The sequence below is a fragment of the Nicotiana sylvestris genome, chromosome 4 (genome assembly GCF_000393655.2).
Source record: "Nicotiana sylvestris chromosome 4, ASM39365v2, whole genome shotgun sequence".
Taxonomy (NCBI): domain Eukaryota; kingdom Viridiplantae; phylum Streptophyta; class Magnoliopsida; order Solanales; family Solanaceae; genus Nicotiana; species Nicotiana sylvestris.
Genome location: NC_091060.1, coordinates 114874720 through 114890434, shown reverse-complemented (window position 1 = coordinate 114890434; position 15715 = coordinate 114874720). Strand labels below are relative to the sequence as shown.

The window sequence follows — 15715 nt, the reverse complement described above, 5'->3', positions numbered from 1 at the left end:
CTAATATCTAGGAATTTAAAACTCATCAACATATTACGCTTAATAAAGTTTCCTTTCATCTTCAATTTACTTCTACTAAAATATAGGATTGAACCAAACGATTCCATAAATAAGAAATTGGAGAAATAATTATATTAATCAAATAATGACAATGTACTATATATTTTATTCAGAGCGCAACATTACCATGCTGATAACATGAGCAAAATAATTAATAAAAGTTTACCAAACTTTTTTTCCGTATTCTTTTCCTTGATATAATTATAAATTATAATATATATATATATATATATATATATATATATATATAATTGTAATTATATTTAAATATAGCTATGTATTTAAAAAATACGCTTAACAATTAGAATAAATAAATATGAAATATCTTTATTAATACAAAAAAAGAAAGAGAGAGAAAAAAATGATTGGCAAAAGTCAATAACACTAATGCTTCAGTAAATACAAAGTGCAAAAATGTGATTCTTTGATCATTTTAAAATAAAATAATCTTATTAAAAACATTTAATTACACAAAAATATTTAAAATTCAATAAGCTAATATTAAGAATTTGAATCAACAAAAATAAATTATTTCTTAATATTAAGAATAAATATTTAAGTATTAAAGTTATTTAATTAGCAAAAGAATCCAATCTATTCTTTCCAAATTATAAACCTAAAATTATTTTTCACGCTAGCTCAAATCTTAAGGACCATAAATTTGTTTCCTCGAAAAGATTATCGGTGATGAAAGAAATTAGAGAAATAGAGCAAAATCAGTTGTAGTATAGTATTAAGAGTTAACTTGGTTAATATGCAAATTTGAACAAATGATAATGAAATAATAGAAAATAAAATTTATTCAAATTGAGTCATCATTAATCATTATTCTTTTTTATTTTAGTAACTAAAACCTCACTGCAAGGCAAGGGTAATATTGTGACCTTTTACGAAAAATAAATTAAAAAGACACAAGATTCTGTTCTTCCGTTTTTGTTATTACAAAAAAAAAATTAAAATCATAATATAAGTATAGCTAATTCTATTTTTGTCTTCTTGGAAAAATTTGATAAAAATATTTTCAGAAAAGCTCTTACATCTTTAAGAGTGATGTGTTCTTCCTGAAAATAACAAGGAAGTATAATAACTTGTGAAATTAAGCTAATATAATTATAAAACTGGAACAAAATTTAAGTACCGGATATAATTGGATGATGATTGATGACTCTATGAGACATAGTTTCTTTTTTTTTATTGAATTTGCAATATAGGATGAATATTTTGCAATTTCTAGAGTTTAACCTTTATGTATAACTAAAATATATTTTTTAAATAACATTTATATAATTGTTTTTAAAAAATTATTTATTGAGTTAGGGTACTAAGGCTAGTCTATATAAAAGAGGGCCAAAAAGTGTTGACATCTCTTTGACCGGCTTTTATATTTATCTTTTTCTTGGTTTTTTTGCTTTTATCCTTCATTATTTTTATTCTTCCCTGTAAATAATGATTAATTAATGTGTCTATTAAGTAAATCTAAAACGCCGTTTGAGAGACTCAGGCCTCTTCAATTATCCGTTTGCCTAAACACTCCCTCTCTCCTTGAAATTATCCATTTGCTTTCCCTAAAGCCAAAAGAACCTTGCTTTCTCTTCTTCCCATAAATCTTCTTAATTATTTGATCTTCTTTCTTGTTGTTCTTCTGTACTTGTAAATAATGATTCTGGAAATTAGAACGTTAGCTTATAAACATAAATATAAATAAAAAACAGAAATTAATTCGAGCCCACTGAATTCACAGTGTTTCCTTAAGGAATTTAATCCCCTCCTAGTACCCAAGGTTATAGATTATTTCCTCCCAGGATAGAACGAATTACACACTGGTGTAGCGGTACTTCAAACCCCAGTGTTTCAACGAACACAAAGTTCGGCAACAAATCACACTTATGGATGCTTTGTTTGTAGTTAAAAACAATGCAGAATAAGGAGGACAACTCAGAAGTCGAATGGAAATTCTGAGAGGAAGGAATGCAAAGTATAGCCAATGTTGAATTCTTACTGAAGAGAATATCAAATTGCAATTCGTTTTTCCAGTGTATACGCAGTGTATACAGAGTGTATATCCAGTATATGCAGAGTGTATATCCAGTGTATACAGAGTGTATATTAAGTGTATTTTTCGATGTGTTCTTCTTTCTCTCCAACTTATGCTCTATTTATAGCAGTTATTTGAGAGAAATCCGCCCCTTCCATGGTGCAACAAGCACTAGATCATGGAGAAAGCACTTACATGGTGGTATATACACTTGCTTGGTGGGAGGAACACTTGCACCATTGTGGGAGGTGCACTAGGCTGCATTGTTGCTTAGTGTTGCAACACAATACACGGATTGGAAAACATCCGTTACAAACACGGATTATATCACGTTAATATTCACTATTAACAAATAAATTTGGTCCAAAAAATTAATCAATCGATCGATCATTTGACCAAATCCGAATCCAAATCCCATTTCCCATTCACTCTAATTTTAAGACTATTTCATCTTAAACAAAAACTCAACATTTCTTACACACAATTTCACACACACTCAACATTTACAGAAACAGTACCTTACAATACATATACAACGATGCACAACATCAATGAAAGAAGGATCCAAGGAGCAGAGCAAGAATTAGTAAAGGCTGTTTGTTGAATTAAGTAGTAATGGAGTTTTTTTTTTTTTTAGGATACAATTCATGACAGGATTTGCTCAACAAAAGAAGGAATTCGAGTCATGATGATTCACAATGCAAGACTGGCAAGAACATGATTTTTTGTAACTGGTATTCCGACTAACCTTTTCAATTTTCTTCACATTAAAGAACACATTTTATTGCGTATAGATATATTTTTGATACAGTAAATTGACGTAAAAGAAATAAAGTCAACTCCTCTAAAAGTATTCCCAGATTTTTTAGTTATCCCTCAAAGATACACTTTACTATAATTGAGCAAAATAAATGTCATTATATATTGGAGTTGTCATGGTTTATGATTTACAATTTTACATGTTAACATCATAAGTTTGAAGTGTTTTGTCAGATATTTACTCCATATTAACTATGTGAAAGGATAATTATTTTCTGATATGCTGGTAGAAAAAAAGAACAAGAACTAAGATCGAGTTCGGTGAGGCATGCATTTCTTGACCCAGAAGAAGCAATTCTTTTGAGAGAATTAGGAGAAAAGGAAAATTCAGAGGCAAAATATTTGTGCTTTTAGTGTAACCGTAGAAAAGAGGAAGGAGAGACAAAGGAAAGAAAACTAAAGTACTAGAAAGTATCGGTAGAAAAAGGATGAAAAGAACAAGTTAGGAGGATAGAAAAGAAGTGGTAACATTTTTGCTGGAATAAGAGCTTATTTAGATTTTAGGGGATGAGTAATGGAGAGGACTATTAAAGAATATGAATGGAAAGAAAAAATTGGAAAAGGAAAATGAATAAAAAAAGAAACATATAAAGAAAATGCATTTCAAATTCGCTTATTCATTTCACCTTCTCTTTGATTTGAATTTCAAGAGCATTTTAGGAAAACCGAATTTTTTTTTGCCATCTGTTTAATGAAATCGAATAAATCTATACATGTGCATGAAAATATTTATTTTTTGTTTCGACTGAACTTATGAAAAAATTATGTTCAATTTATAGTGCACCGTGTGCAAAGCGGACATATCTGAAGAAAACAATGGACGAGGACAACGAGGAATTTGTCTTGTTATTTGAGAGAATATGTTGTTCCGATGTTACTGAAGGGAAGAAGAACATCGATCTATCGGCCGAAAGAAAAACAAGGAAAAAATATTAAAGAAGAAGAAAGGACTACTTCACAAGGAAGTAAAGCAAGATAAGGAAAATCGAACCTTCATCGTTTTCCCTTCCCCTTAAATAAAAAAAAAAAAAAAAGAAGAAAGAAGTAAAATTGATAAAGAGAAGCAACAGAGTAGCAAATCTGAAAACAAAGCAAATCTGAAAATTGGTGTAATCATTATTTTTTTCTACTTTGTTTTTCTAATTCCTTATTTTATTATTTTTTAAAAATATTTTTCTGTTTTATTATTTCATATTCAATTTTGTTTTTCATATGCTTCTATTTTTGGTATTCTGTGTGTTTCTTAGAGGTTTTAGATCACTAAGCATTTTCATAAAATAGATGTTTGAAGTAACATACATTTATTTATTTTGATAGAGGGCATATATTCTCTTACAATAGAGTGATTTTAAATACATTTCCTCTGTAAATTTTGTCATCCTCTCTATTATCTCTCATTTAAACTACTAAACCATTTTTATAATAAGACAAAAAAAGATCAAGTAAACACATTTATAGAAAGAAGAAAATACAAATTCTTGAAAAGTATTTTATATTATTTTCATTTTTAGATTTTCACCTATGCATATTATAATAAAATATTTAATAGAATTATATTGTTTATTTACTATTTCATTGTGTTTATTAATGGATTGGAAACATATAGTATGTTTTATTATAGTGATTGAAGGTTAGAAATGACTATGTAGTGTAGTGCTTTAAACGCTTTTTTAAAGTCCGCTAAAATTTAGTGAATTTATTTTTGTCAACAGAGCAATTCAACATATAGTAACTGTAGCGGAACAATTCACTGTTAATATTTGTGAGTGTGTACAAATATCGGAAAAAATTAAAATTCCAACAACTATATAAAACTAAAGGCTCATTTTCATAGTGCTAAAAGTTGAGTCTTTGTAGTACTAAAAGTTATGTTGGATACTTTGAAACAAATCCTTCAAAAAAATACTGCTAAAATTGCCTTATTTTAAGAAGGAAAAAGTCTATATCTCTTTAATATACGGATTAGAAGGCGCTAGGCATGTACATTTTTTTAGTATTTCCATCATTTTACGAGAATTATTTTGTAAAATATACATATATGAAATTTTTATCTCTTATATATCAACTATATTTATAGAAAATTATTTTGCCAATTCATTAATGTCTTTACACAACGCGTAAAACGCGAGAAATTCACTAGTTATTACATAATTCATTAGCAGGAATGTAAATGATCCAAATCCATTAATCCATCCAAATACAGTGTTCTTTCTATGGTTGAATCCATACAAATAAATTCTTTACCTTCTTTGCAATTAGGCACACTTAAATTGTGAACTATCTATTAATTGTATTAATAAATGAGCATACCAAACAATTATTTAATCAAGCCATCATCCCAAAATATCATACACAATTCATAACTTTGTGTTGAAACTTCATACCCTTCCACTCCCTCGTTGAAAATTTGTTATTTTTTTCTCCTCTCTAAATTTATACCTTCACAACAAGAATGTCTTCATCAATCAATGTTTCAATTCTTGCAATATTTATTTTGGCATTCTTTTGTGCTACATCAGAGCCAGATTCTCCAAAATTGCTCGACAAGGCTTGTGCTTGGGGTTCAACAGATTGGAATTCTTCCTTCTGTTTAGACGTTTTGAAATCAAGTCCTTTGATCATATCAGCAGAGGATTTGCTGCGACTAACGCTATCAATCATCGAAACAGGACTAATAAACGCAACAAGAACACAAATATACATTGGAGAAAAGCTTAAAGGAAATATTACAGGAGTCGAATCAAAGTCAGCTCTTGGTCAATGTCTCAACTTGTATGGTCAAATAATAGGTTTATACAAGAGTGCTTTGGTTAATGTTGAAAAACATAAGTTATATGATGTAGCAAGTTTTGAATTTTCAATAGCTGCCAATAATGCTGAGTATTGTCAAGGTTGGCTACTTCTTTCTGGAATTTCTGATGCTGACATTTCAAGTGGTAACAAATTTGTTAAGTATCTTAGTTTAGCAGGATATACTGTTGTAAATGATCTTATAATCTCAGATTGGCTTATCAAGAAGTAGGTAATTCTTCTTGGTCCCACTTAATATTTATCATCCTTGAAAATAAATTATTAGTCGAATATTTTAATAGTTTCTTCCCAGCTTCCTCTGTATCATACTAGCATTTTTTTTAAAAAAAAATTATTTGTTTTTTTTTCTTTCTTAACTTCTTTTTTTCGCAACTTTTATTCATAATAACTTAAACCATTAGAAAAACTTAATTCATATACATTGTATGCAATAGATCTAATTTTCCATAAAGGAAGAAAGTAAATTAATTACTGAATAATTGGTGCAATAAAATGTAATATTCACTTGCATCTTGCCCAATCTTCCACGATCCGTAAGTATGTGTGCATATACAGTGCACATGTAGGATAAAAGTCAAGACCGTATATAGAAAATTACTACACAATATCATACCAAGTTTGTACTAAGATTGAGATATTCTTGATCTTTAATTCCACCATAGGAAGTAGGGTGTACAAAGGAAATCGACAAACCGCACAAAATTGATAATTCGAATCAAATCGAGAAAAAAAACTCGACTATGGTTCGGTTTGATTTGGTTTGGTGTTAGGAAAAAAATCCGACCATAATTGATTTGTTTGGTTTTAACTAAAAAAAGTAAAACCGAAATCAAACTAACCCAAAATTACATGTATAGAAGTTTTTAATTTATTTAATACATAAAAATATTTATTGTAGCGTAATTTATAAATATTTCTTAAATTTTTTCATAGTTTTATCTTTTAACGTATTATTTCAAGCTTGGACTTATAATTTTTGAATGCTCCAATAAGTTTTATAGTTCATAAATATTAGTAACTCAAAGAAATTCCAAACCAAAATCAAATTATATTAATGCTAACAAAAGACATTCAACTTAAATGTACTAGAATGGAATAGTCTTGGATATCTATTTTTTATTTTTTATTTTCATGGTTTAGATAAAATGTATAACTTATTCTTTTTAGTGTTTAGTTATGTAATAATAGTACTTATTAGTCATACTTATTTTACAACTTAGTAGTTTTAGATTATGTTTATTTTCATTATGACTTATTAATTATATTTATTATGCGATTTATTATCTTTATTGTTGAATATTTTCGTACAATGCCATACCTTATCTCATATTTTATGTTATTATCTTGAAAAATACCTTATATAGTTTTGTCTTACTAAAATTTAAAAAAATATTTGGAGCACAAATTGTATGTTTTATGCTATGAAGACTTTATGAAAAAAAAGCTCGAAAAATTCGAGAAAAAACGAGATTAAAACAATCAGACTTTTATTGGTTTATTTTGATCTTTACTTTTAATAACCCGACATAATTGATTTGGTTATTCGAATCAACCCGCCCTATATACCCCATAATAGGAAATGTATTGTTTTTTGGCAAAAAAAAGTGAGGCTTCTATTTATTTAAACGCGTCAGTGTCCTGTCCTTTTGGAAATTAATAACTACGTAGAGCCCAAGCATTACTTGTTTTCGTAGTTGGTCTCGGACTCAAAAGTAAATGAGAATTACCATTTTGGTAAGTATGAAACGTAGGTCCCACGTTTCCCTAGTTCTTCTCGGAGTCAAAATCATAGTGACTATGGTCTTACAACATAGAGCCTTTTTGGTATGTAAGCAATGTAGGGCACACACTTTCATAATTTTCCTACTTCTTCTCGGACTCAAAATCCTAATTATTATGATTATACTATAAAAGTGCATACAAATACATTAATCAACCACTATACATCTTCAACTTCAAACCAATCCCGCTCCAGAATACAATTCAAGAAACAACAAATTCCTTTCCAAAACCAGTACTCACTCAAAGAAATATGTCGGTTGCGATTGCAGGAACAACACCACTAAGGCAATGGTCTAATTTTGCAAAAAATTCTTATGTGTGCGTGACAGCTTCAAAATCCACTACTTACATGCTTAGACAACAAAAGAAGTGTACGCTTCACCTCAACAAAACCTCTCTTGACAAGATTGGTTTGCCTCTTAAAGTTTCGCTTACGTCCTTCGTCATCACTTTCTACTAGTCCTGGTAAAAATCATATACTTGACCACAAAACCGAGCTCACATTTTGGATTCCATACGATGAAATCTTCTCGGACGATGCTCCTGATATTATGTCGAAAATTATCTACCTGATGAATGTCCCCTTTTCCTTGGAGGATAAGCTAAATTGGAGAGACACAAAACAATATGGTAAAGTTGAGATAACTGCCATTTTGGAAAACAAGGACATGTTGATTCTCCAGCTTCGCCTAATGACAAAGTTCATAGCTTTATGAATTTGGAAATTTTGAAGGTCACTCATCTACCCCAAATAGAATTCTTGAATAAGCTTAAGAATATTGAACCAGACCACATTATTCAGGCACGGAAAAGGCCTCAAGGAGTTATCGGTTCACGACTCGAAAAGATTGATGCTTTGCAGAAGGATTTAGGATTGCAAAAGATGAAATTTGTAAGTGAGGGTTCAAATATTTTGGAGATGTGCTTGATTTGCAGGGAAGACTTCTCAGTTGGCTCTACGGTTTTATGCTTAAAGTCATGTTCCCATATATATCATGAAACATGTTTTCTTGAATGAGTCCGGAACCAAAATGTGGTTTTTTTTACTCAAATTATACAATTAGGTGGTAAAAAAAAAGTTACATTTTTATATATAGCGCCACAATACCTGGCGCTATACATTAACAGTAACGGAACCACTAATGTATAGCGCCAGGTATTGTGGCGCTATACTGCAAAAGCTGACATTTACAGGTATAACGCCACAATACCTGGCGCTATACATTAACGGTTCCGTTACTGTTAATGTATAGCGCCAGGTATTGTGGCGCTATAATAGATTTTCCTGGCCCCATCAATAATTTCGGACTTCAATAATTCAAAAGCGTATAGTGCCAACGTTTTTGGCGCTATACATATAAAGAAAAAATCCGGCTAGCCATTTCCTATATAAAGAGGTTAGGATTATATAGAAATTCATCCAAAAAAATTTGTTAACTCTTGTTGAAACGTTTATTGTTCTTAAATTCTCCAACAGTTTTTCATTATGTCTGAAGAGCGTAGAATAAGAGTTTCATTATATTGGGGGGGTGAGGTTGTGATGGAGAATAATTCTGTGGGCTACAGTTTACCTGCTCAATGTCATGTTAAATTGCCACTTACAATAAAGTACGATAAATTGATATCGTTATTATGCAAAAAACTGAGTATGAGAAAACGTTCAGTTATAGTTAAAGTAACCGAAAGATATCCGTATTCCGTCACTCCGCAGGGGGTTGTTTTTTACTCGGAATTTAACATCGACGATGATGAAACTTTGAGTGATTTTTTGAGGACTCCGGACGAATGTCGGAAATTTCTTGTAATCACAATGTTGGAGATGTACGTGAAGGTCGAAGACGTTCCCAAAAACGAGGTTGTGCGTAGCAGAGATAACCCTCAGTCATCGGGTGGTTATTATGGAGCAGTTTTTGCCGGACAGGCTCCAGATGAAAGAGTTTTCATTGATTTAAACTTATCACCGGCGGCGAATGAGCAACGAGAAAATAATTTATACCCTGCTTTCCATAATTCACTAGACGAGTGGTAAGCTTTAATTTTCATTTGTGTTAATTATGTATATTTTTGGCGTACTTGAATTTGTATTAACGCTCATATATTTAATAGGGGGTACCGGCCGGATATGAATTTTACAAGTGGCCCATCCGGTAGTCATCACCTAATTGAAAACGTCCATCATGGAATTTCATCACATTACGACTTGTAAGTGAAGTGATATAAAACCATATGGACATCATTTATTAATTCAGTAGCTAATATTTTTGTTGGTTGTGCAGTGAAAACGAGCAAGTTGAACCACCTGTACTCACTCAATTGACAGAAAATGACGTATTACACCGGGATCTGGCAGATGCACAGAGTGAGGAACAGAACAGTGATTACGATAACAATGCCGATGAATCCAGAGACGAGACACCATTTTTTCATGAGGATGGTGATGAACAGGATGAGGAGGAAGGGCCTGATTTGAAGAGAGACCCACCTAGACGAAGAGTGTACGAGTCCGAAGTGCCGTTTCATTGAAGGGAGATTCCTTACATTGATAACTTGCCAACCGTGCCGGATGTGGAATCTTTCACAAGGAATTTTGATGAAATTCGGACAGCAATGTGGGATGAGTCTAGACCAACGATGCTTGCAAAGGGGATGCTTTTTCCTGATAAAGCACGCCTAAGCAGGGCTTGTAAAATGCACAACGTAAAAGAGTGTCGTGAGATGCAGGTATGGGAGTCAAATCCGATGGTATACAAGGTTGTTTGCCGCAGGTGGTTTTGGCCATGTAATTGGATGTTGCGTGTGACCAAGAAGAAGACAAGTATGTGGAAAGTGGGTAAATATATTCCCACCCACACATGCGAAATGGACACATTCAACGGTAATCACTTAAACTTGGATATTGACTTGATATCTCTTGTACTTATTCCGCACCTCGAAGTATCCATAAGGTATACAATCAAAGAGTGCATTACATCAGTCCACCAGGAATAATGCCATACCATTACGAAAAGAAAGGCATTTCTCGGGCGCAAACGAGCATTTGAAATTGTCTACGGTAATTGGGATAAGTCATTTGCATCTCTGCCAAAGTACATGGCCGCACTGCAGCACTTTAACCCCGAGACAGTTGTTGAATGGAAGCTTGAACAGAGTCCGGGAACACCAGAATACATATTCAATTACGTGTTCTGGGCGTTTAATCCAGTAATTGATGGTTTTGCCCGTAATATCCATAGACGAAACTCATGTCTATGAAAAGTACGATATCAAGCTATTGATAGCCGTGGCAGTGGATGCCAATGGACAGATATTTCCTCTAGCTTTTGCTGTTTGTGCCAATGAAAGCACAGAGTCGTGGACGATGTTTTTGAACCACCTAAAAGAGCACGTTGTCAAACAGCGTTCAGGTATTTGTCTAATATCTGATCGGCACGGTGGTATATTAAGTTCTGTGGAGAACTTGCCTGCATGGCAAGAACCTTATGCATACCACCGTTACTGTGTGAGGCACTTTAAGGCCAATTTCCAGAAGGCACATCCCAACAAGGATCTACATGATTTGATGTGGATGGCAGCAACAGACCACCAACAGCATAAATTCCGAAGGCATATGGCTTCTATCAGGCAAGAAGACGAGACAGCCTATCGTTGGTTAATGCGACATGACCCTGAAAAGTGGACGTTGCATGTGGATGGTGGCAGACGATGGGGAATTCTTACTACAAACGTGTCAGAGTCCTTCAACGGGTTATTAAAGTCAGTAAGAGGATTGCCCGTCACAACCATGGTGCGGATGTCGTTCAAGCAGATGGCGGAGAGGTTAGTTGAACGGTCTGCAGCTGCAATAGAATTGATGGAGAAGGGTGTTGAATTTATACCAGTGCCTATGAAGAGATTTGAGAAATACATATGACGAGCACATTGGCATTCATTTTTGCAGTATGATAACGAAAGAGGTGTTTTTGAAGTTCGCACCGCTATCCATAATAATCGAGGTAATAATGTACATACTATAAATGAATCTGCAAGGTTATGCTCATGTGGGAAATTGTCCATTTACCACATGCCTTGCTCACATGACATCAAGTGTTTTCAACGTGTTGGTTATGCGGAGACCAACTATGTTGATCAATAATATAGTGTTTCCAAGTACCTAAACACATATACTGGTCAGTTGCAGCCAGTGGGTGCTGAGCATTATTGGCCTCCGGAACCATTTAAAATGGTGTGTAACAAGTCCTATTTGCGTAAAAGACAGGTGCAGAAGAGAACGCGTATACGGAACCAAATGGATGTTAGTGACATTGTTTATGCGCGCAAATGTGGTATATGCTCGCAAACAGGACACGACCGTAGTAAATGTCCTTCAACTGGTTTGGGTGGCAAAACTAATCAAGCTCGTGGTGGGTGTTCTTCAAGTGTACCTAACTACCCATGAGTTTATGTTGTAATAATTAGTTGTTATGTCTATGTTGCAAGATTTATGAAATAAAATTATGTTTGTTAACTATGATTTGTACTTTTCCATTTTACCTATTTAAATATTAATTTAATAAAACTATCAGTATATTTGTTATGTATTTGTTGTCTTGTCGAACTGAAAAGGCTGACCAACTGACATAAAGTTGTCTTGTCAACATCATGATATTTAACACGCAAAATATAGTGCCATTACATAGTACGTTATGTGTGTGTTGTCTTGTCGAACTGAAAAAGCTGACCAGCTGACATAAAGTTGTCTTGTCAACATCATGTTATTTAACACGCAAAATATAGCGCCATTACATAGTACGTTATGTGTGTGTTGTCTTGCCGAACTGAAAAAGCTGACATAAAGTTGTCTTTTCAACATCAAGATATTTAACACGCAAAATATAGCGTCATTACATAGTACGTTATGTGTGTCTTCTCTCGCCTATAAATAACGGGCTCATTGTAATTATTTTGTGTGCTCAAATTTAGTAAAAGCAAATATTTCAATACAAGTAAGGTTTTTTTACATTACAGACAAATTTATTTCACAAATGGCTCAACCTCTTCGTTCACCAAAGTGCAACTGTGGAATAGCATGCTTGATGCAAAATTGTTGGGACAGTGGTGAAGTTGGACGCCGCTACTAGCACTGTATGAACCAGTTTTACAAGGTTCCCGGCGAACCTATTTGTGATTTTCAGGAATGGGTCGATGAACCATGTTATCAGGAATGTTACAGAGAACAATTGCAGTTTCTTTATAATACGTGTTTAAGACAACGAGAAAAAGAAAAAGAAAGCAATACAATCATTGCAGACTTGAGGGCGAAACTGAAGGAGGTGGGAGAAGAAAAATGGAAAACGCAATGGAATTGTGAAGCACAAAAGGAACGTAAAAAAAAATATAAATTGGAACTTGCGGAGGTGAAGGCGAAACTGAAAGATGTAGAAGAAGAAAAAGAACAACTGCAAGAACGATTTAAGTGGTTGGAGCGGAAAATAAATGGCAACAGGGGCTAAACATGCCATGTATGTGTTTAGTGTATTTTTCATATTTCATGTATTTTGATTGTGTTGGCCTACTATGTTTGTGTTTGTGCTGTAGTAATGTTTTCCTTGTTTGTGTGAGCACGTAATTTTTGCCCTACATGAATTATTCCCAAAAATTCAAACAAAATAATTTCTTTCAATATTTTGCAATTTTGTGAATTTTGTGTTATTTTTGTGTTAGTTGTTTGCATTTGTCTGTGCATATTTAATTAATGAAAAATACAAAATATAAGTGTATTGCATTTAGGAGTTAATTTTGCATTTTATTAAGTTATTTTATAAAAAAAATGACAAAAAATATCTCATTTTGCATATTTTAATCTTGGTTGTTGATTTTGGTAGTTCTCCTTTAAATTTGGTTCTTAATTATTTTTGTTGATTATTATCTAGAATTAATTAGTATTTGTGATAGGATAATTTGACTTAGGGATTACTTTAGGTGTTATTTTTAGTTGTTGGAAAATAAAGAAGGGGTCTTCTTAACAAAAAGACCCCATTTGGGCCATTTTAATTTAAAACCCCCAGGCCCAAATGCCCTTAAACCTACCCCAATCAGCTCAACTGGACACGCCCCAACCATGTCCAGACCCCTAATACCCAGTCCACTTTGTGCTAGCCAAAACGACGTAGTTTTAGTTCTAAACTACGTCGTTTCACCCATTCCCAGCATTAAATGACCCAATTCCCTCCTTGTCTCTCATTTTACCCCATTCCAAATTGAAGCAGAACCCTAAATCTCGAGACCTCAAAGGTGGCGCCCATCTCCAACCGGGTCTGCCTCGCTGAGCTCGCCAAACTCGCCCGAGTATTCAGACGAGTTCATCTAACTCGTCACATGGTCTCTCCTCCTCTCTCTCCAACATGGCATAACTGTCTCTGACAGAATATTTTCAGCGTTTTGCCATCTTCACGCGCTCTTGATTTCGAGGGATAAATCTCAGGTAAATGGGAGCGGTTGGATGTGAGAAATCACATCCACGCCTTCCATTTTGTCCGAGTTTTGTTTCTTGCGGAGATTTTGGTGGTTTTTTTTTGAATTAGGGATAAGATTCGGGAATTTCTTGGAGGTAAAGCCAGAAGGTTCGAGAAGCTTGAAGTATTTTTGAGACCTGAGGTTATTTCAAAAGACAAAAAGAAAGATACTCTGTTTTTAGGATCATTCCGGATTCTGGTTCTGATGTGGAATTCGATTGAGCGGAGGCTGTTTTGAGTTCATCGTCATTGTTGTTCGTCGTAGATTCCAGTCGAGGTATCCTGGTCTTCATTGATTCATTTGGTTTTGGTTCTGAAATCCTTTGTTGTGGATTCATTTGGTTTTGGTTCGAGTGATTCGCTGTAATCGCCAAACTTTGTTAATTGAAGAGCTGATTTCAGGTACTAGTTTCATTTTCGAAATTAAGTGATGTCGAATAACCCGGTGCAATGAATTGAATGAAGTCTGCATATGTCCCTGAATACTTCCTTGTTACTATGATGAAATCTTAGCTCTCTTTTCTTCCTCTCTGTTCTTTCCATTTGTTATGATCGACTGGATTTTATATCTATTTTTCTGTTTCTTTTAACATCAGTTGGAATGTTTAAGAATTTATCTGAAGTATTTGATTTAGTCATTGCTTAAACATGCTGTTTGGAATAGCAGTGCCAAAATAAGTATGAAAATGGATCGTGTGTTTTTTAGGAATACGAGTTGTATATCGTTTGTTTCCTTTCGTTGCAAAACATCTGCTCCCATGAGATTGTCTGGAAGAACATGAGTTGCTGCTTGATTGCCTGCTGTTAGCATTCTCTTAGTTTACTTGTAGTAGTATATTGTTGGAATCTAGATTAGAAAACATCTTCGTTTCTTTTCAGCAGTGGCATCGATAGTGAAATTCGTATGATTTATGTCCCGAAGCTGTGTTGATTTAGTTGTAACTGCTGGTCTATTTCAGTCTATGTAATTGCCTCGGTTTGATTAATCAGAAAACTCTAACTTCAGGCATATCTCATTCTTCTTTTTAATATCACTGATTCTCCATGTGTAGTGAGAGCTGTTCGAATTTGGTATTTCTCTTGTTGAAGTTTAGTAGTTCTCTTGATCTTTGATTGAAATAAATCATTGTTGGAACTAAGATTTCCTTGGTACATAATTCTATTAAATCAGTCAGCGCTCTGCTTGATACCACATGCTTTGTTGAACCAAAATGGAGGATTCTGTAGTTTGTTTGTTTTCAACTGATTTCGTTTCTGGGTAAGTATAAATTTGAGTGACACCGAGCGTGTTAGGAAATCGATCGTGTGTTACTCCTAATGTTGAACTGTGATTTTGGCTTGATTTTCGTACTGATTTCGGGGCTTTTCAATGCTGTTTTACGGTGCGAAATCGGCTGGTTTTTTACTTTAAAAATGGTAGTCTTTTGAGAGGAATAAGAAGGTGTTCTGGGGGGCTGATTTTCAGCAGTAATACAACTGTTTTGGGGTTTCTTTTTGGGTCGTTTGTTTGGTTTCAGGGGCTGCTTTGTTATTCTTTTGCGCTGGAATTTCTAGCTACAATTTTCTTGAGTCTTGGCGAGTTTCGGGGTTGTCTAAATGGGAGAAATATGATGCATTTCAAGGGAGGGTAAAGTTTAGTATTCTTTGATCAAGATTCAGTGTGAGTTTTGTCTAATTTACAGTCATGGTATGAAGGAGTTGAGATGCATTTGAATGA

The 15715-nt window shown here is 33.5% G+C and overlaps 1 protein-coding gene across 1 annotated transcript; it reads left to right on the top strand.

The window, feature by feature from the left end:
- Positions 1 to 5366: 5366 nt before the first annotated feature.
- Positions 5367 to 5936, top strand: LOC138890040 (uncharacterized). The gene has a single exon (XM_070173391.1). The coding sequence runs from the start codon at positions 5367 to 5369 to the stop codon at positions 5934 to 5936; it is 570 nt and encodes a 189-aa protein (XP_070029492.1).
- The last annotated feature ends 9779 nt before the right edge of the window (positions 5937 to 15715 follow it).

Coding starts and splice junctions, on each gene's coding strand:
- LOC138890040 (XM_070173391.1), top strand. CDS start 5,367: ATGTCTTCATCAATCAATGTTTCAATTCTTGCAATATTTATTTTGGCA.